The 23,362-nt window shown below is 37.6% G+C and overlaps 1 protein-coding gene across 1 annotated transcript; it reads left to right on the top strand.

Moving 5' to 3' along the window:
• Positions 1–514: 514 nt before the first annotated feature.
• Positions 515–22,965, top strand: ACTR10 (actin related protein 10). The gene is made up of 13 exons (XM_084894911.1): positions 515–688; positions 3,059–3,131; positions 5,604–5,686; positions 6,532–6,640; positions 10,442–10,549; positions 12,895–12,962; positions 13,603–13,682; positions 15,260–15,295; positions 17,056–17,135; positions 17,216–17,289; positions 18,910–18,991; positions 20,120–20,321; positions 22,558–22,965. Exons 1-13 carry the CDS (start codon positions 612–614, stop codon positions 22,737–22,739), a joined length of 1,254 nt encoding a protein of 417 aa, XP_084751037.1. The 5' UTR covers positions 515–611; the 3' UTR covers positions 22,740–22,965.
• The last annotated feature ends 397 nt before the right edge of the window (positions 22,966–23,362 follow it).

Below are 23,362 nucleotides of genomic sequence, written 5' to 3'. Positions count from 1 at the left end.
TGGGACACCGGGAATGTCACTGAATCTCGGAGTTTCGGTTTGCACAGGTAAGAAAAACATCTATTCTCTGTATTTCTTGAGCAGCATAAGTTATAGGCAAACCAGCGGACACAGCAACATTTGCTCATGACAGCCCGAATCAAAGTTTTTGAGCTTTTGCCTTCTTCTCTTTCCGCTTTTTTCAGCTTCGAAGCCACCTGGCCTAGACTTGCAAAGAGACCCTCCAGCCCCAGCGCCCCTGGGGGGCGTGTCCGGCGGGAAGGACCCGGGGAGGCTCCGCCCACCGGGGGCGGCCGGCGCGCCTGATCGCCTCGACTCACCTCTTCCCCGCGCCCCCCGCACCCAGACCAGCAGCGGAAGGCGCATTTCTTTCTCCTTCGTCCCACGGCCCGGGCCGCCTGCGAGGGGTGGGTCCGACGCGGAGGAGGCACAGCCTGGGGCAGCCCGGGTCCGGCACAGCCTGGGACAGCCCGGGTCCGGCGCGCCGCGGCCACGCGAGGACCCCGCCCGCTGGCCGCCCCCCCTCCCCCCCTCCCGGCCGCACCCCCTCAGAGCGGAGGAGCCGAGGCCCGCGGCCCCGCGTCCACCCTCCCGCCGTCCTCTCCGCAGCCATGCCGCTGTACGAGGGCCTGGGGAGCGGCGGGGAGAAGACGGCGGTCGTGATAGATCTGGGCGAAGCCTTTACCAAGTGAGTGACCGCGGCGCCGGCTGCGGTCGCCTGGGGAGAAGGTTGGGGGGGCTGACACCCAGGCCCGGTCCGGGTCCGGGCCCTCATTGCGGGCTCACGTCCCCACCCCCCGCAAACAGTGGCCACTATTATTCCGCCGTGGGCGATGCCGATACCGAGCATCCGGTGGGCGGCCGGGTTCGGAGGCCCAGGGAGGCCCAGGAGGCTTCGGGAGAACTGCCTTCGCCGATGCGCCGGGGAGGCGGGTGGTTACTGCAAACCCAGCAGACCCTTTGGGAACGGTTCCCCTGCAGGGGGTGACAGCGGTGAGCTAGACCCCCCTGCTCCTGCACGTCTCAGCTCAGCAAGCTAGCCTGATGACCACCATCTCCATCCTTAAACACTGATGGAGCGTCTGTGGGCGCTGGAGATCCAAGCATGTCCAAGCCAGGGCCATTGCTCCCCAAGAGGAGGGAGTCAAATTAGGGAGACTGAACACATCCAAGAGGGGAAACCCTGTAGATGAGAGTCTAGAGATTGCACCCACCCCCCGTTCTCCCCCTCAAAAAAAAAAAAAACCACAGAAAACCACCTCTTAGATTAGCAAAATTAACATGCTTTAAAAGGCAACTTGTAAACACTAGAGTAATATTTCTCAACCTTTTGGATGGCATAGGTCCCTTTGACAGCCGAATGAAAGCTACACAGACACAAACCTTAATGCACTTGGCCATAGTTTTAGGGATTGGTGGACATCACAGGGGTCCTTGGACTCCAGGTGGAGAGTTGCTTGTACTGGGCTCAAGACAGAGGAGAGTGACAGCCAGAATTGCATCTTGTATAATTTTAAATGGGAACATAGGAAAATCTTCATGTACATAAAATCTTAATGCCTAACATGTAGTAGGTATTTGGTAACTTTATTGAATAAATCGTCAAAAGAGCCTATTTAAGAATTGAACCTCAGGTGCACCAGAATTGGATTCAACAGTCCTTGGATTAAACAGTCCATTCTCTTCTTACTATTTGATGCACTATCTTCCCTTGTTTACATTTTTTTTAAATATTTTTTTTTATTTTGTACAGAGAGGAAGGGAGAGAGATAGAGAGTTAGAAACATCGATGAGAGAGAGTCATCGATCAGCTGCCTCTTGCACACCCCCTACTGGGGATATGCCCGCAACCAAGGTACATGCCCTTGACCGGAATCGAACCCGGGACCTTTCAGTCCCCAAGCCAACTCTATATACCATTGAGCCAAACCGGTTTCAGCGCTTGTTTACATTTTTAAATTTACTTTTAACTTTATTTCTAGCATAATAAATACCTTGGGGCTGACACCCAAATATAAATATGTTAAGGAAAATGAGAAGCAGAAAGCTGCAATACAGGAGGATGACTGTTGTCAAAGTGATAAGATGAATCTATAAAGTAAAAGAAAAATTGAAGCTGGCTGATGAGTTGCATCCTGGGAAATCTGAGGAGCGCTAATGCAAGTAAACATGGAGGTGTGATTAGTAGAAGATGGAAAAATGGAGGTGTGATTAGTAGATACATAGGAGGAGAGCAGACTAGACAGGACAAGACAGGACTGCAAACTAGACAGGACAAGAAGAGATAATCTTCACACTAAACTTAAATGGTGATCATTTTTTAGCAACATTTTTAGCAAAGATGTGTTTCGCTAACATGAAACAGAAATACCAAAGTACTCAAGAAAGAATTGTTTTTTGAAAGGATAAAGTACTATGCACTATTTAAAATGATAGCAATAAAGATTAAATATAGGAAGAAACTTATTATAAGAGTTTATGAGTTTATGATTCTAACTATGTAAAATATTCATAGTTTAAAAATAGACCAAAAGAGGCCACATGGCTCAGAGGTTGAATGTTGACCTATGAACCAGGAGGTCACGGTTCCATTCCTAGTCAGGGCACATGCCTGGGTTGGCAGCTCCATCCCCAGTGTGGGGAGTGTAGGAGGCAGCCGATCAATGATTCTCTCTCATCATTGATGTTTCTGTCTCTCTCTCTTCCTCTCTGAAATCAATAAAATATATATTTTAAAAATAAACCTAAAGAAAACATGACTGTGTAGAATCTAGTAATAGAATGATGCACTAATACTTAACTCATATGAATGAAATCACATAATACAGTACAGATCCAGGGTTGCTAATTTGAAACAATTTTTCACTTTTAATGTGCAATTATAAATAGATGGGATTAGCTTTTTCTTGTGCTTTTTTTTTTTTTGTCCCTTTGAATGTATCTGTGATGTTTTTCAGATGTGTTTGTTTTTTAAATAAACAACAGAAAAACTTGTTTCTGTGATAAATATAGGGAAAGACTTATAAGTTAAGTGTTTCAATATTCTGTTTATTTTCAGATGTGGTTTTGCTGGAGAAACCAGTCCAAGATGCATAATTCCTAGTGTGATAAAAAAAGCTGGCATGCCTAAGGTATTTTCTTAAATAAATTAGAAATAAACACTGTAATGTAAAATGTTTTTAAATGTGACTTCAAATAAGATTGATTAGAATAGTGCTAACTATATACCTTATTACTGTATTCTAAGAAAAATTTTAAAAATTTTATTTATTTTATGCATTCTGTAAAGTTCACCTGTTTTAAGTGTAAAATTCAGTGATTTTTTTATTAAGTTCTATAATCGTCACTACAGTCCAGTTTTTGTTGGTTTGTTGGTTTGTTTTTTTATTGATTTTGTACAGAGAGGAAAGGAGAGGGATAGAGAGCTAGAAACATCGATGAGAGAGAGTCAGTCATTGATCAGCTGCCTCCTGCACCCCGCTACTGGGGATATGCCTGCAACCAAGGTATGTGCCCTTGACCGGAATCGAACCCAGGTCCCTTCAGTCCCCAAGCCGACGCTCTATCCATTGAGCCAAACCGGTTTCGGCTACAGTCCAATTTTAAAACTTCGTCATCCCAGTAAGATTTCTAATGCCTATTTAGAATTTATCCCCATTCCCACCGACAGCCAACCACTCAGTCTTTTTGTCTCTAAAGATTTGCCTTTTCTGTACATTTTATATAGATGGAATTATATAATATCAAGAGAAAGTTTTTAACCTTAGTAAAATAATTTTATGCGCTTTATAATGAATCTTTATTCTTACTCTGTTCAAAATATAAGATGGATCTTCAGTTCTTTATTTGTAATTCCAAGATCCAAAGAACTGTGAAAAACAGTTTTTAAAAGATAGTTGTTTTTTGCCAAAGCTAATTTGGCAAATTAAGAATTGTAGAACAGTAGGAAGAATAATTTTCTTTGTAGATATTTCTGCTATAACTTAATATTTATGTTCCTGAAAAACCTCACTTTGATCATAAACAGACTTATGGAAAAAACAGTGTTGGGGTAGACCATATAAAACTCGTGTAACTGTAATCAGAACACTAGCAAAAACCAGTAATTGGTCCCTCAGTTGGGCTTGCAACTGAATGTGGCTAGAGGCTGTCTTGGGGATATTAAAAATAAAAAGAAATGATGGATTGAAAATGTTCTGTGGGTACTGAGACAGTGCAGATGAAACTGAGCTCCGAGCCAGCCAGTGGGACTGTTGTTAAAGGTGGGACCAAGAATAAATGCAGCCCAAAAAGAGTAATGAAAGGGCCCTGGCTGGTTAGATGCATCAGCCTGTGGACTGAAGGGTCCTGGGTTCTATTCTGCCCAAGGGCACATGCTGGACTTGCAGCTCAGTCCCCAGTAGGGGGCGTGCAGGAAGCAGCCAGTCAGTGATTCTCTCTCATCGATGTTTCTACGGTATCTGTTCTCTCCCTTCCTCTCTGATATCAATTAAAAAAAAAAAAAAGATGATGAAAGGGTCCACTCAGAAGAGGTCCCCTAATACATAGACTCATATAAACTTAAAACGTTGATCCGAAAGGGTACCTACCTGTGTGGCCCCCGAGTTAATGACTTGCGTTTTCTTTCTTTTCTTTTTTCTTTATTGACTAAGGTATTACTTATGTGTTCTTATCCACTCATTGCTCCCCCATCCCACCCGGCTCATGCCCTCACCCCCCTGGTGTCCGTGTCCATTGATTATGCTTTTATGCATGCATACAAGTCGTTTAGTTGATCTTTCTCCTTTACCCCCCACCCTCCCCTACCTACCCTCTCAGGTTTGATGGTCTGATCAATGCTTCTCTGTCTCTCAATTTGTTTTTGTTCATCAGTTTATGTTCATTATATTCCACAAATGAGTGAGATCATGTGATATTTATCTTTCTCTGACTGGCTTATTTTACTTAGCATAATGCTCTCCAGGTCCACCCATGCTTTTGCAAATGATAGGAGTTCCTTCCTTGTTACAGCAGCATAGTATCCATTGTATAGATGTACCACAGTTTTTTATTTTATTTATTTTATTTTTATTGTTTAAAGTATTACACATAGTACATATATCTCCTTTCCCCGCCCCCCGCCCCCCATTGACCTTCCCCCAGCCACCCCTACCCCCTGTCACATCCCTCATCCCACCCCGCAGTGTCGTGTGTCCATTGGTGTAGATGTACCACGGTTTTTTAATTCACTCATCTGCTGATGGGCACTTAGGCTGTTTCCAAATCTTAGCTATTATAAATTGTGCTATGACTTGCTTTTTCTTGGTGAAGGTAATAACTCTGTTATCATATATTCAGTTCCTGTTGCTTAATATGAACTCATACAAATTTCACATTAATACTGACAGTATTATTAACAATCAACTATAAGCATGTTTGCTTTTATAAAAGCACATGTAGCAGAAGAGACTAGCACATCAGCTTGTATTTGGTATTGGGATGCATCATTAAGATCAACAACATATGAAATGTATGGATTCAGAAAATACATTGGTAAGATAATAAGCATGTTTTAATTTGAAATTATTTATTATAAATTAACAAGTTATTTTAATTTTTTATAGCCTATCAAAGTTGTTCAATATAATATCAATACAGAAGAATTATATTCCTACCTAAAGGAATTTATCCACATACTGTATTTCAGGTATGATACAATGCTATTTGTTTCTTCCCCCAGCTTTTATTATTAGATTTTCCTAATGCCAGTCATAGTGATATTAGTTGTATTATATCTGAAGAGGGGGAAAATTGACTCCATTGCCATTTTTGCTTGCTTATTTTCAACCTTTTCCAAATATATTTGAAACTAAAAATCAAGCATAAGGAAATGTTGAAAACAAATGAACTGTCCATTAATAAAAGGGGTTGGGAAATTAAATGATTGTATGTCCTTATAATGAAACAGACTTCAGAAAAGAGTTCTGGGCCTATATGTACTGATACAAAAATGTATCTTAGATATATTGGTAATTGAAAACACGTTGCAGAACAACTATGGAATGAATATTTCTGTTAAAATATATATGTACACTACATTATATTACATATCAACGAAAATATACAAAATGGTAAAAAAAAATATATATACAAAATGGGTAATAGAAGTGTTTTAGAATATTTATATTTTCCAAGTTATAAACTTACATACTATTTGAAGTTTTGTGAGCATATATTTTTTTCTTTTGTAATCTAAAGAAAGAAAATGTCTTTTTAATGGCTCAAGTTATTCAAAGTAGGTTGTTTTTTGTCTTCTGAGATAAGTTAATAGATGTGAAGTTTCTCACACAGTGCATGAAATGCAGCAAGAGGTCAGGAAAGTTATTTTTCCTGGGTAATAAAATGAAGATATCTTTTTGTCATAAAGCATTTTAAACTAATTTAGTAGTTTCTCTATTCTTAACAAATTGCATTATGTACCAAAATAAATACAAACTTCTATTTATTTTTTTAAAAATTTTTAATTAAAAGCCCAAAACTATTACTTTTTAGGCATCTGTTGGTGAATCCCAGAGACCGACGAGTCGTGGTTATTGAATCAGTACTATGTCCTTCCCACTTCAGAGAGACACTCACGCGCGTTCTCTTCAAGTATTTTGAGGTACCTTTTTTATATGTGGTTTTTGGTAGGTACTTAAAGCTTAAAGTAAAGGTCCTCATTTATTTCCTTCATTGTCTGTACTACACAGTGCATTTGAGGAACCAGATGACAGAGTATAAAGCAAAGCCTCCTGAAACTTTCTTTGTATAATTATTTCATGCATAATTAGCATTTCATCCACTAATTAGATAAATGGAGATTTCTTATTGATTTATTGATGTTTCTGTTATTTATTTATTTTGTTGTTAATCTTCATCTGATATTTTTTTCCATTGGTTTTTAGAGAGATTGGGGCGGGGGTTGGGGGGATCGAGAGAAATATCTATGTGAGAGAGACACATCAGCCTTTGCACTCACTCTGCCTGAGCTGAGATCAAACCTGTAACCCAGGTATGTACCCTTTACAGGAATCAAACCCAAAACCCTTGGGTGCACGGGTTAAAGCTCTAACCATTGAACCATTTGGCCAGGGCTATTTATTTATTTTAATATAGCTTTTTCTGTTCCGGGACTTTTTAATTTTTTTCCAGAATTTAAAGGTAAATTGTATACTGTGGAGTTTATGATGTGTTTCTTCCAGGTGTTTCTACATTCTTTTTTTTTTTTTTTTTTTTTTTTTTTTTTTAAGAAGCAACACTTCACAAGGGAGAAGATTTTTTTTATAATATATTTTATTGATTTTGTACAGAGAGGAAGAGAGAGAGAGAGAGAGAGTTAGAAACATCAATGAGAAAGAGTCATTGATCAGCTGCCTCTTGCACACCCCCTACTGGGGATATGCCTGCAACCAAGGTACATGCCCTTGACTGGAATCGAACCCGGGACCTTTCAGTCCCCAAGCTGTAGAGTCTATCCATTGAGCCAAACCGGTTTCGGCTCTTTCTCCATTCTATTGTTCAGTTATACTGAGTACTCTAAAGTCTTCAATTCTTTTATTTTAGGCTTTCAATTCCTATTAAATGGAATGCTCAAGTAATGTTTCATTTAAACTGGGTAGGCAGTGCCAGGAATGACTCTTACGTGTTGATATTAGTGATATTTCTTACAACTTTCATTTCATAGGAGTTAAGTAATTTTATTTATTTATTTATTTTTTTAATATATTTTATTGATTTTCTTACAGAGAGGAAGGGAGAGAGATAGAGAGCTAGAAACATCGATGAGAGAGAAATATCGACCAGCTGCCTCTTGCACACCCCCTATCGGGGATGTGCCTGCAACCAATGTACATGCCTCTGGCCGGAATCGAACCTGGGACCTTTCAGTCCGCAGACCGACACTCTACCACTGAGCCAAACCGGCTTCGGCAGGAGTTAAGTAATTTTAAAGACCAAATTATGATTTCACATTATTAAGTTTCACATTCTAAGAAAAGATCATACAAATAATCTTCGTTAATAAATTTTAAAAAAATTTCTACCTTAGGAATTTAGGGTTTTTCAGCAAGGGAAACTAGAAGATTGTATAAAATGTGTTTAACATAGAAATTCTGTGCATAGTCCTGTGCACTGAAAGGTCACTGGTTCAATTGCTGATCAGGGCACATTCCCAGGATGCAGGTTCAAGTCTTGCTCAGGCCCCATGTTGGAGGCAACCAACCGATGTTTTTTTTCTCTCTCTCTCCCTCTCCCTTCTGTCCTCTCTCAAAAATCAATGAAAGGAAGGAAGCCCGGTGTGTGTGGCTCAGTTGGTTGGGTGCATCCCAGTAACTGAGAGGTCACTGGTTTGAATCTCCCATCAGGACACATGACTGGGTTTCAGGCTCCATCCTTAGTGGGAGGTGTGTAGGAGGCAGCTGATCCATGTTTTTCTCTCATCAATGTTTCTATATCTCCATTCCTTTTTCTGAAATCAGTAAAAACATTTTTAAAAAGAAATTAGTCAAGTGTATTTTTTTCACACATTCTACTGAGCTCAAAATATATAAAAGATCATGCCAAAACCGGTTTAGCTCAATGGATAGAGCGTCGGCTTGGGGACTGAAGGGACCCGGGTTTGATTCTGGTCAAGGGCATGTACCTTGGTTGCGGGCATATATCCCCGGTGGGGGGTGTGCAAGAGGCAGCTGATGGATGACTCTCTCTCATCGATGTTTCTAACTCTCTATCTCTCTCCCTTCCTCTCTGTACAAAATCAATAAAATATATTTATATATATATATATATTTATATATAAAATATATATATATAAAAGATCATAATGTCTTTATGAGATAGGGCAATTAATATTTCTAAGTTATTATGTATTAAGACAGAGAAACAGATTACCTTCCTCTTATCCTTAGATTTAGAAGTTTTGGTTTTCAGTAGGGAGAACACAGACAAAACGAGAAATCATGTCAGCTCTTAGAGTTTTAGTTGTGCTTGTGTATCCCTATATCATATATATTGGTAACTAGAATACCTGCTATCTCAATTTAAATAAGGGGAATGTAGCCATTATTTTATTTGTCACTTGGTTATGATGGACTTTCATGTGTTTTGTTTTTGTTTTTGTTTTTTAAATATATTTTATTGATTTTTTTTTACAGAGAGGAAGGGAGAGGGATAGAGAATTAGAAACATCGATGAGAGAGAATCATCAATAAGCTGCCTCTTGCACACCTCCTACCGGGGATGTGCCCGCAACCAAGGTACATGCCTTTGACTGGAATCAAACCTGGGACCATTCAGTCCGCAGACCGACGCTCTATCCACTGAGCCAAACCGGTTTCGGCTGGACTTTCATGTTTGATTGAATATTTATGTAATACTTAGAGTGCCACCAGATCTGGCAAATTTTCACTGAAAAATGTTTCACAGAACTAAGGATTTTTGTAGTTCTTCCATTTAATTGTAACTGCTATATTGTAATGGTTTTAAAATATAGTTCATAGTACAAACTTTGTGGATAAAGGCAATCAAGAATTCTTTTTCTGCCGAAACCGGTTTGGCTCAGTGGTAGAGTGTCGGTCTGCGGACTGAAGGGTCCCGGGTTCGATTCCGGTCAAGGGCATGTACCTTGGTTGCGGGCACATCCCCAGTAGGGGGTGTGCAGGAGGCAGCTGATGGATGTTTCTCTCTCATCGATGTTTCTGGCTCTCTATCTCTCTCCCTTCCTCTCTGTAAAAAATCAATAAAATATATATTTAAAAAAAATAAAAATAAAACACATATTTAAAAAAAAAAGAATTCTTTTTCTGTGTTTTCGTTTTGATGATAAAAACATCTTTTTTTAAAATTTAGCATTTTCCTCCAAATTTATGTTTCTAGACCCCTTCTTTTATCTCTCTCAGTTTTCCCTCTAAGAGAGAGAACAAGAATTTTTTTTTTCTTAAATATATTTTATTGATTTTTTACAGAGAGGAAGGGAGAGGAAGAGAGAGTTGGAAACATCGATGAGAGCGAAGCATCCATCATCTGCCTCCTGCACACCCCCTACAGGGGATGTGCCCACAACCAAGTACATGCCCTTGACCGGAATCGAATCTGGGACCCTTCAGTCCACAGGCCAATGCTCTATTGAGCCAAACCGGTTAGGGCAAGAATTTTTTTTTGTTATGCTTTTTTTTTTGGAATGAAACATCTGAAAGAATTTAAAGAATGTTTTTATTTATTACACTGTATTTTGATTATGTGTAAATTCAAATATATCAACAAAGCAGTTCTTAATTTATTGCCACAAAATTGTTGACTAGATATCATAATATAAATAAATATTATGTTCCCTTGATGAGGTTTTTGGTTTTTTTAAAAATATTTTTGAAATGTAAAGCAAACACTTTCAACTACTGACACTCATTCTGCTTTTGTTGTTTTCTAGGTCCCGTCTGTCTTGCTTGCTCCAAGCCATTTAATGGCTCTTCTGACACTTGGGATAAACTCTGCTATGGTCCTGGATTGTGGCTATAGGGAAAGCCTGGTGTTACCTGTATCTTTTTTTGTCAACAAGCTGATTTTGCAAATATTACTCTTCTTAAAACAATTGGGCTAATTAAAAATGGTTTTTATTACATCAAGCTATTTTGGGTTATCATGTATAGACATAAATTATCATGTGGAAAAAATTCACAAGATTGTGAGACTTAAATTTACTTTTTGTTGAAATTATTATTCTGACTAGGTCCCAGTATATACTCCAGGGATTAGACATCATAAATATTATGTTCAGTTCTTAGGAGGAACATCAGCTAATTGGACATATTAGAGAAGTTAATTAGGATAGTCAAGTTTTTTTTGTTTTTGTTTTTGTTTTAAATGTATGTTTTATTTTCATTTTATTTTACTTTTAAATTTATCCATATATATATTTTTAAATATATTTTATTGATTTTGTACAGAGAGGAAGGAAGAGAGATAGACAGTTAGAAACATTGATGAGAGAGAGTCATCGATCAGCTGCCTCTTGCACACCCCCTACTGGGGATATGCCTGCAACCAAGGTACATGCCCTTGACCGGAATCGAACCCAGGACCTTTCAGTCCCCAAGCCAACGCTCTATCCATTGAGCCAAACCAGTTTTGGCTAGGATAGTCAAGTTTTAAGAAAAGATCATACAGAGAGTAATTGGAGAAACTTGAAATGCGAAAGTTAAATCAAGAAAAATGAAAATATAATGGTGACATGAAATCTGCCCGCAAATAGCTGTAGGACTCACGGTAGAATATTGAATACCATTTTCTCTCTTATTTCCAGAGACTGTCATGGCAGCAGTATGGCATAGGGTTTATGGGCTTGGGTTTTGGAATCAAATATGTGTAAATCTCAGCTATGCTTCTTTCTAGTTGTATGATACTATTCAAGTACCTTAATCTCTTTGGGCCTCAGTTTCCTTTTCCATAAAATGGGAATTAATAATTCCAGTTGATAGGGACGTTGTGTGACTTGAGGAAGGTAATATATGTAAAGTATTTGCTCAGTAAATGCCATAGTTTTACGTCATTCACACATCAGGAAACTAGTAATTCAAGCTGTCTCAGAATGGACCTCCTGACTGTAAACTGGTAAATTCCTTTGCATTAGAAGCATTTAAGCAGAGTATATGTATCTCAGAAATATTACAGTGAATATTGTTAAATTGAAAAGGAGGTTGAAGTACGTTTATTTATTAGGAGAAACATTTAGGGAAAGGGAATCAAGAATCATTGACTCCTAAGGAACTAAATTAGGCAATAGCTTTTTAAATATAGAATATTTTATGTGTTAAGTCTCGTAACAGCACTGTAACAAATAATATGTAAATGAGAAGATTAGAAGTTTAGATAGGTTGTTAACTCAGGGTCATACAAAACATACAGCCAAGATGATACCCATGTTTGAAGCCAAAGCTAATGCTTTTACCAATATACTTTTTCCTTTTTATAAATATACTGACAGAACATCAGCAAAAACAGTATATAAAATAAGGTAGCAGACCCACAGTACAGTATTGTGCACTATTCTCCCAGCACTGTTTAATAGAAATATAATGTGAGACATAATTTAAAATTTTTCTAAGCTGCATTTATAAAGTACAAATGAAAGAGATTAATCAATATAAAAATAATGAGATATTTTACTAGGGGCTTTTTTTGTATTAAATCTAAATTTGGTTATTTGGTGTGTAGTTTATTCTTACATCTGAATTTAGACTAGCCACACACGCACACGCTTAACCTTTGTCTTTGGAGAAGAATATGAAAAAAGACTATGATTTCTCTAACTTTAAAAAATAAGAGATAAGCCTGCCTGCGTGGCTCAGTGGTTGAGCATCGATTCCTGGTCAGGGCACATGCCCAGGTTACAGGCTGGATCCCCAGTGTGGGGTGTGCAGGAGGCAGTCTGTCAATGATTCTCTCTCATCATTGATGTTTCTATCTATCCCTCTCCCTTACTCTTTGAAATCAATAAAAATAAAAAACAATTAAAAATTAAAATAAGAGCCGAGACCGGTTTGGCTCAATGGATAGAGCGTCGGCTTGGGGACTGAAGGGTCCTGGGTTCGATTCCGGTCAAGGGCATGTACCTTGGTTGCGGGCATATCCCCAGTAGGGGGTGTGCAAGAGGCAGCTGATCGATGACTCTCTCTCATCGATGTTTCTAACTCTCTATCTCTCTCCCTTCCTCTCTGTACAAAATCAATGAAATATAAAAAAAAATAAAAATGATGGATTATCTGTTAAAAAAAAAAATTAAAATAAGAATTTGCTGATTTAAAACAATACTGCAGGTGTAGAAAATATCAAGGAAACCACATTTTATCTCCTAAAATAGTAATATCCTTAACTACCCTATAGATATATGAAGGAATCCCAGTACTAAATTGCTGGGGAGCACTCCCCCTAGGAGGAAAAGCTTTGCACAGGTAAGTTTCTTGGAATCTAGCACATTTTCTTTACCTGAGTCACAAAAACAGATGCTAATTTTTCTTACAGTGTTCAATAGAGGACTTATAACATGGACATTTAATGTTACTCATTTCATTCTCTGTTAGTCTTTAGTATATTTATCTTTTAAAAATAAAACCGCTTTACTTAAAGCATCATAATACATTATATAGTAAACATCCTATATAATAAAAGCCTAAGTGTTTGGTCATCCAGTCGGCCGTTCAACTTATCAAAGTGTAATATGCTAATGATATGCTAAAGCCGCTCAACCGCTCATTGTATGTGCACTAACCACCAAAGGGGAGACACTCCGATCGGTAGGTTAGCTTGCTGCTGGGATCTGGCAGATCAGGACTGAGCTAGGCAGACCAGACATGCCCTGGCGCCCTCCCACAGTCCCCAGCTGGCCAACTTCCCTGTCCCGATTATGCACTGGTGGGGTCCCTCAGCCTGGCCTGCGCCCTCACAATCCAGGACCCTCAGGGGATGTTGGAGAGCCAGTTTTGATCTGATCCCACAGGCTAGCCAGGCCGAGGGACCCGACTGGTAAAGTATTAAATAAGAAAAGGATATCAGTTGCAGTATTTTAATTCCAGTAAATTTTTTTACCTTCAGGGAGTTGGAAACTCAACTATTGGAGCAATGTACTGTTGACACAAGTGCTGCTAAAGAACAGAGCCTTCCCTCTGTGATGGGTAAAGTCATTTTAAACTATTTAAAAGTATTTTACATTATTTGCTTTTCATTTTTCAACTTTTTTTTTTTTTAATTTTATTGATTTCAGAGAGGAAAGAAGAGAGAGAGAGAGAAACATCAATGATGAAATAGAATCATTGATTGGCTGCTTCCTGCACGTCCCCTACTGGGACCGAGCCCACAACCTGGAATTGAACTGTGACCTCCTGGTTCATAGGTCAACACTCAACCACTGAGCAATGCTGCCTGGGCACAACTCATGTTTTTTAACTTCATCACATATTCTCTTTTCCCCTACATCACTAATGATATTGCGCTAACGGTAAGGTTATTATTGAGCTTTTCACCACCAAACCAGTATAGTTTTCGTCATCTTTTCTAGAACTTTTGACATTGTTGATTATCATGTATTCTTGATATTACCTCTTCCTTTGACTTTTAGGAATGCTGTTGATTCTCAAACATTTCCCTGGGACTGACCCTTCTAAACTCATTGTGTATTTCCAACTGACCATTAGATGTAACTAGGCATGTCTCTAGGCACCTCAAGACTTAAGTGAACATGTTATCTCCTCTAAATTCGTTTCAGTGAATCATTCTTAGATAAGGATAACATATTTATATCTTTCTTTTTAAAAAACTGAGAGTTATCAGGTCCTTTTGTTCTCCTTTAGAAATCTCTTAAATTTCATAATTTTTAAATCATCCATCCCACTGAACATCTGAAAACAAGGCCATTGTAAATTAGGCCCTCATTATTGCCTCTGCCTACCAGCCTGATCACCCCCTAACCACTCCCCTGCCAGCCTGATCGACGCCTAACTGCTCCCCTGCCAGCCTGATTGCCCCTAACTGCTCTCCCCTGCCGACCTGGTTGTCCTCAACTGCCCTCCCCTGCTGGCCTGGTCACCCCTAACTGCCCTCCCTTGTCAGCCTAGTCCCCCCAACAGCCATCCCCTGATGGCCTGGTCCCTCCCAACTGCCCTCCCCTGTTCACCATCTTGTGGCAGCCATCTTGTGTTCTCATGGGGGTGGCCATCTTGTGTGTTGGAGTTATGGTCAGTTTGCATAATATATCTTTATTAAATAGGATATTTTTAAGGTATCCTGTTTTTGTCAAATTTATGAGTAGTGACATTCAGTAGTTCTTTGTGCACACCTGGCTTTAACTTCTGTGCTTTTGCTTGGCTTTAAACGATGAAATTTCTTCCCTAAAAGAAAATTAATTCTATTTGTTTGTTGTTGTTTTTTTAATTATAGTACTGCCTGGCTGGCATGGCTTAATGGTTGATGTTGACCTATGAACCAGGAGGTCAGGGTTCAATTCCTGGTCAGGGCACATGCTGAGTTGCAGGCTCAATCCCCCATAGGGGGCATGCAGGAGGCAGCCGATCAATGATTCTCTCTCATCATTGATGTTTCTGTCTTTCCTCCGTTCCTCTCTGAAACCAACAAAAATATATATTTTTTAAAATTATAGTACTTAAAATTTTGCTGAAATGGAAATGTGAATGCAATATAAGAGACTGTTTTTGCTTATAATATTGTATAGTTTTAAATAAAATTTCTGTTTTAGGTGCAATTCCAGAAGGTGTCTTAGAGGACATTAAAGGTAAATTAAGTTCCCATTTTGTCCCTTTGATTCTTAAGTAGGTTTGGGTGGCACAATATTTTAAATATTTTAAAATATTTACACAGTCCTAACTGGTTTGGCTCAGTGGATAGAATGTTGGACTGAAGGGTCCAAGGTTTGATTTCAGTCAAGGGCACATCCCCAGTAAGGGGGTGTGCAGGAGGCAGCTGATCGATGTTTCTAACTCTCTACCCTCTCTTTTCCCCTCTGTAAAAAATTAATAAAATATGCTTTTTAAAAATAAATAAAATATGTATACAGATACAAAATGTACTAAATTCATTATGTAATACCCAAAAATATTTCATATGTAGGATATGGAGTAATATAAAATTTTTCTTTTTCTTTAGATTTATATAAGCTTTTGGCATTATTTATGATGTGTTATTGAAGAAACTTCTCAATTATAGGTATAATATACAGGATTACTAGGAAATTAGTACTTTCCAAAGTATGAACTTACAGTTAAATTACTTAAGAAAGCCACTGGTTTTATGTCATGTAGGTTTTTTTCTTAAAAGAGAGAAATCAATAAAAATATATTTTAAAATAAATAAATAAAAATAAAGAAGGGTACATTTCTCTGAGAACTATATGTTATCTTGAAGGCTAGCATTTGCCTTACTTAGATAGTTCGTAGGACTTGAATAAAATATAACATATATAAGTAACTTGAGCACCTAGCTTATTGTCTAACATATTAACATTGTAGATTCTTTTTTTTTCTTTTCTTTTTTTTTAAAATATATTTTATTGATTTTTTTTACAGAGAGGAAGGGAGAGAAATAGAGAGCTAGAAATGTCGATGAGAGAGAAACATCGACCAGCTGCCTCCCGCACACTCCCCACCTAGGATGTGCCCGCAACCAATGTACATGCCCTTGACCGGAATCGAACCAGGGACCCCCCAGTCCGCAGACCAACGCTCTACCACAGAGCCAAACCGGTTTTGGCTAGATTCTTAAATATATTTTGAATTAGTGAACGAAAATAATTTCACATATGTAAATATATATTTAACGTTGTTTTGTAAATAGTTAACCAAATCATTAGATTTCTTGCACTCAACATCAATTTTGTTTTTACTAAAGAATGTTTTATTCTTTACCTGTTTCTGAGAATAACTTAATCAGCTTATTATAAAAGATACTTTGCAGTAGAAATAATCTTTAAAAGAAGAAACTTTAAAGTATAAAAACAAAAATGGTGCTATAGTAGAAGGAAAGTGATAGTACTGAGTTATGGCAAGAGGCAGAAAATAATCATGCCAAAAACCTGAAAACTAAGGAATGTTACTATAACTAGGAGCAAAATTTGGCTTTGTGTTCTAACCAACCAAGATTTGAAAAAAAGAATCAGCTGGATAATTGCATAAGATTAGATATAGAAATATGGATCAATCTTGTTCAAAGAAACATTCTATTCAGTTACACATTTTCATGATGTAAAATTTATTTTTATTATGGTAATCTTTATATAAGGAATAGTTTCCTCAAAAGTGTTGGTTTTTTTTCAATGTGGTTTTATGTTAGATGACCACAACATGTCTTATGACTCCTCTATGAATAGCAAGGTTTTTTTATTTGTGAAGAAATGGTTATAAGCTAACTAAAGACAGGTATAGTTTATACAAGTTGAATGAGTGAATAATTAGTATGTCTACTTGAAGAGGATTTTTTTTTAACAGAGACATAGATTGACTCAATGACAAACCATAACTAATCTCCTTTTCTTTCCAGTGCGCACTTGCTTTGTCAGTGATCTGAATCGTGGACTAAAAATCCAAGCAGCAAAATTTAATATCGATGGGAATACTGAGGTAAGTTCATAATAAATGTATATTTTTTTTTCAGAAGCTTATTTGTATTTATTTATATATTTATATTACTTATATTTCAGCGTCCCTCACCACCCCCAAATGTTGACTACCCATTAGATGGAGAGAAGATTTTACATGTCCTTGGATCAATCAGGTTAGACCTTAATTTTTATGAGCAAAATAATGAACTAAAATAAATTGTTGGCCTTTCAAAGTATTTACTTCAACACATAGAAGCTTGTCTCTCATTTAAGAGAAGTTCAGATGTAGACAGTCCAGGGAAAGTATGACAGCTCCCATCAGGGACCCAGACATTTTTTCTCTGTTATCTTTGGAGTGTAGTCTTTTTCCTTGGGGTCTAGTATGGTTGCTGGAGTTATAGCTAATACATCAGGTCTTCAAACTATGGCCCGCGGGCCACATGCGGCCCGCAGAGGAGTCTGATCCGGCCCGCCAGGTTTTTTGGGCAGTGAGCGCAGCCGAGGTGTTACAGTAGGAATTAGTAGTTCATATAGTCCAGCCCTCCAGCTCTCTGAGGGACCGTGATCTGGCCCCCACTTTAAAAAGTTTGAGGACCCCTGTATCAAGCAAGCATTTCTAGGAATGGAAAGAAAAAGGCATCTTCCTCTTTTTTTTTTTTTTTTTAAATGGAGACTTTCTAGAAGTTTCATATACCCCTTCTGCCTCCATTTTATTGTCTGGTACTTAGGTACATCTAGCAGCAAGGAGGGCTGATAGAGTGTTTTTACTTGAGGCATTATATCCACTATAAAAAATGGAGTCCTATCTTTTTTTAAATTTTCAAATAATTATAGATTCACAGGAAGTTGCTAAGGTAATATAGAGAAGTCCTGTATGTTCTTCACCCAATTTCTCTCAATACTTATATCTTACATAACTATAATACAGTATCAAAATTAGTAAATTGGCATTGGTATAATGTATATGAATAGTTAGTTCTGTGTAATTCTTAACACAGGTAGATTTAATCACCACCACCATAGTCAAGATATTGAACTATTCTATTGCCACAAAGATCTTCCTTGTTCTGCTCAAAATAGGGTTCTTTTAATTTGGTGGGGCGGGGGAGAAGGGGATGAAAAAAAATGAAAAGTGGATTTTTTTTTTTTTTTTTTAGGCAACTAGCAATGTTGGCTATGTATTATTATTTTTAAAAACAAAAAAATTCTTTAGGGGAGGAGAATTTTGTTTGTTTTTATTTTTAATTTTGCTTATTTATTTTTATAATCTTCACCTGAGGATATTTTCCCATTGATTTTTATAGAGAGTGGGAAGGAGAAACTCCCTTGGCTGGAATCAAACCCTGGACCCTTTAGTCCACGGGCTGCTGGTCTATCCACTGAGCCAAACTAGCTGGGGCAGGTTTTATTGTTTTTAGACCTCTTGTATCACTACTGATCTGCTTGTTGAGTCTTACTAACTTTTATAGAATGCTGTTCCTTTTCTGTTAAGTTTAAGGAGGTATAGCTGGACAAAATATATGTAAATCTAAGCATAATAATTGTAGACAGTACTTAGGGAATGCCTTCTATGTGCCAGGCACTGTTCTGTTAACTCATTGAATCATCACCTCAACACCTGTGAGGCAGGTACTATTATTCTCATTTATAAATATAAACACATTGGTTCTATTTTAATAATTATCCTATATTAATAAGATATTGGTTCTTTAAAATGTGTCAATAAAGCTAATAGTATATTTTGTATCATTTTATGAGATGCCAACAAAGTACTCTGTTTTTAATCTCATTAGAGATTCGGTTGTGGAAATTCTTTTTGAACAAGATAATGAAGAGAAGTCTGTAGCCACATTAATATTGGATTCCCTTATGCAGGTATTTTTATTTAATAAAATGTTTAAATTTATGACTACAGCCCTTTAGAGAAAAACTTTAAATTTATATTCTTTATTTTAATTTTAGCCATCAGTTACATTATTTTATCGATATTTTATGGTTGTTGTTGTTTGTTTGTTTTTTCTTAATCCTCACCCAAGGACATTTTTTCCATTGATTTTTAGGGAGAGTGCAAGAGAGAGGGAAACATTGATGTGAGAGAAACACATCGATTGGTTGCCTCCTGCATGAGCCCTGACTAGGGCCCCGGGCCAGGGAGGAGCCTGCAACCTAGGTGCATGCTCTTGACTGGAATCAAACCCCGTACCCTTTGGTCCATAGGCCAATGCTCTATCCACTGAGCCAAACTGACTAGGTTTAGCTCTTATGTTAAATGTAATAATTATTTAGTTTTGCTTTGGCACTATGGTATAGTACCTTCAGTATTTCAACCTAGGGATAGATAGTAAGTCTTATGGACATATTCATTTTTCCATAGCAGTAGTACCAGATTTTTATTTTGTAGCTAGTATGGTTTATAGTTTTTTCAAATGCAGATTTGGGTATTGTTGAATTTTAAATTCCAGGGTGTATATGGTAATATTTATTTTTTGTTTAATGATTGTGGAATCGCAGAACTTTATGTGAAATACATCACATTGGAAGATATTGTCTATCTCTACAGCTCCATTCAAGGACTTTTATGAAAAATATATAATCAGTGGAGGATTTTAACATTTCTAATTCTTAGAGAGCGCTGAAAGTTTCCACACTTTCTTTACTGAAAAAGAAATTAAAAGTTACTTTTCATGTTCTTTGCTCAACTCATTCTATCCTGAAAATGAGAAAACTCACATAATTACCACCATACGCCCCATAGAATTTATAATTCTATACTATTAGATTTTAAAACCTTTGAAGTTCTCTATGAGTATATGGCAATATTAGGGTGGTTATATTTGCAGCATTAAAACTTCCTTATGAAAGAAACCTTTCTGTGGCCCTTATGTAATACAGATAATTACTTATTTCATGTGTAATACTTAAGCTGTGTATTTTCTTAAATCTAGTTAAACATTATTTATACAGTTAATGATAAATCCTTTTTTTCTTTCTCTTTAATAACAGTGCCCAATAGACACCAGGAAGCAATTAGCAGAGAACTTGGTAATCATAGGTGGCACATCTATGTTGCCAGGATTTCTCCATAGATTGCTTGCAGAAATAAGATATCTGGTAGAAAAACCGAAGTATAAGAAAACACTTGGCACCAAGACATTCCGTATTCATACTCCACCTGCAAAAGCTAATTGTGTGGCCTGGTTGGGAGGTAAGAATTTAGTTTTTAAAATATAATGATTATATACTAATTGGTTTCTGAATAGTATAACAAATGGAGATATATAATAGATGGTTCAATGTCCAAAATTGCCCACTTAATAAACTAATAGAACTATTAAAGAATTTTTTGTGAACATTCATTTTTTTCCTTAAATTGTTAATTTTCAGAATTATACACCTATTTCTCTTGGCATTTGGATTTTGCATTTTTTATATGTTTTTAAATATTTTAAAAACATTTTTATTTATTTCAGAGAGGAAGGGAGAAAGAGAGAGAGTTAGAAACACCAATGATAAGAGAGAATCATTGATTGGCTACCTCCTGCATGCCCCACACTGGGGACCGAGCCCGCAACCTGGGCATGTGCCCTGACTGAGAATCTAACTGTGACCTCCTGGTTGATAGATCAACTGATACTTAGCCACTGAGCCACACCGACCAGGCTGCACTTCGATTTTTTTAAAAATAAAATTCTTTGTCCAATTAGAGTTATCCCTCATAATATTATAGTAGGGGCTGTGCGTTTATTCCAGTGATGCTACTATCATTTCTTTTTTTCCTTTTTTTTGTAAATCCTCACCAGAGGATATTATCCCATAGATTTTTTGGGAGAATGGAAGAGAGAGTGACAGACAGAAACATCTGTATGAGAGAAACACATCTGTCGGTTGCCTCCTGCACGAGCCCTGACCAGGGCTCGGGCAGGAGAGGAGCCTGCAACCAAGGAACATGATCTTGATTGGAATGGAACACAGGACCCTTTGATCCATAGTTTGACACTATCCACTGAGTCAAACTGGCTAGGGGACTACTACCATTTCTTAAAACATGTTTTAATTCCTTAGAGCCATGGTCGGCAAACTGCGGTTCGCAGGCCTCATGTGGCTCTTTGGCCCTTTGAGTGTGGCTTTTCCACAAAATACCACGGCCTGGGCAAATCTATTTTGAAGAAGTGGCATTAGAAGTTTAAGTTTAAAAAATTTAGCTCTCAAAAGAAATTTTATTCGTTGTACTGTTGATATTTGGCTCTGTTGACTAATGAGTTTGCTGACAACTGCCTTAGAGAAAGCTAATCTGTGAGCCATATGAAAATTGATTCTTTAGGCATAACACGTGGACACAGACAATAGTGTGGTGAAGGCTGAGTGGTAGTGGTGGAGTGAGGGAGTACATGGGGGTAGGAAAGAGGACATCTATAATACTTTAAACAATAAGGATGGACTAAAAAATAGATTATTTTATAATTATACTTTCTTTTGTGACTGAGTTCAGTGAACGTTTTAGAAAAAAGATAGTTTTGTTGAAATAAAGAAATAGCCTAAGAAAGTGACTACTTTAAAGATAAAAACAATCATGAGTGTGTATTTTTGCATACATTCTGATTTGTGTTTAATGAGGCAGTTTCAGCTAATAGGTATCAGGATCTCTCTGAGAGAAAAACAAAATATTGATATTTTAAATGTATCTATAGTAAAGTTTCATCAAAATGTAATTCTGATCTAAGACAACTGGATTTAGTTACTAAATTATATTTTAAAGACTGCCCTGGAGTGTATTTATAAGGTCTTCAGCATAGATTCTTAGGATATGACGATGCTTTTTTGGGTTTTGCAGTACCGTTTTGTTTATTAACATATAATCTTAGAATTGTGGCAAAGAAAAACTAAGGGTATTTATTGTATTTATGGAATTGAAAATACTTTCCACCCCTCTCTGCCTCACTTGCTTTTAAACTCAGTAATACTTGTTATAATTTTTACTATAATCTGTTATCTATGTACATGAAAGCCTAAGCAACTGTTATAACCGAACAACCGAAACGACCGGAACACCAGACTCTGTGACACGCACTGACCACCGGGGGCAGTTGCTCAACGCAGGAGGCAGATGCTCAACTCCTGGTGGTCAGTGCACTTCCACAGCCAACCTCCTGTGGCCCCTTCCCTCCCAGCCGGCCAACCTCCTCCCCCTAGCCTGCTGGCCCGTGGTTAGGCCTCAATCACCTGCCAGGCCAAGGGACCCTTCCTGTGCATGAATTCGAGTAGGCCGTAACACAGTAGTTATGGCTTATTTGAAATATAGAACAACTTAACTGGAATTAATTTGAATTGCGTTGTTGAACTTTACCTTTTCTGACTTGTGATATAATAAAGTGGGTGTATGTGTACATAAAATTTTCTGGTAAAAGTTTTCATCTTAGTTATAAAAATTTTTTTATCACCAGGAGCTATTTTTGGAGCACTGCAAGACATACTGGGGAGCCGTTCTGTCTCAAAGGAATATTACAATCAGACAGGCCGTATTCCTGATTGGTGTTCTCTTAATAACCCACCTTTGGAAATGATGTTTGATGTCGGGAAAACTCAGCCACCTCTGATGAAAAGAGCATTTTCCACTGAGAAATAAATGTTTGAATAAATTCAACTTTGTTTCATTTCATCCATCAGACCAATTATAAGCAAATTGTACAAAGTATGCAAGACGCTGTTAGAGATGACTTTTGTGGAAATGAAAGTATTTCTGTAATTTTGGCATTAATACTTTTGACTTTTGTTTTTCTTGTGTAGTGATAAAATGGTAGCTGATGCTTATGAAATACGTTGTATTTATATCAATAAAATATAGCAAAGCAGTCTTGTTTTGGAAGTTTGTTACATAGTACACTTTTTATTTGTTTTTTGTGGATATACATATGTACTTTATTGATTTCAGAAAGGAAGGGAGAGGGAGAGAGAGTTAGAAACATCAATGATGACAGAATCATGATCCCCTATTGAGCCCCCAACCCTGGTCATGTGCCATGACCGGGAATTGAACCAGGACCTCCTGGTTCATAGCTGGATGATCAGCTACTGAGCAATACCTGCCAGGCACATAGCACATTTTTTTTTTTTAATATATTTTATTGATTTTGTACAGAGAGAAAGGGAGAGAGATACAGAGTTAGAAACATCGATGAGAGAGAATCATCAATCAGCTGCCTCTTGCACACCCCCTACTGGGGATATGCCCGCAACCAAGGTACATGC

Source organism: Pipistrellus hanaki, assembly GCF_964339955.1.
Source record: "Pipistrellus hanaki genome assembly, chromosome: 1".
Lineage (NCBI taxonomy): Eukaryota > Metazoa > Chordata > Mammalia > Chiroptera > Vespertilionidae > Pipistrellus > Pipistrellus hanaki.
Note: the sequence above shows the minus strand (reverse complement) of the source record. Positions and strands in the feature narration are given on the sequence as shown.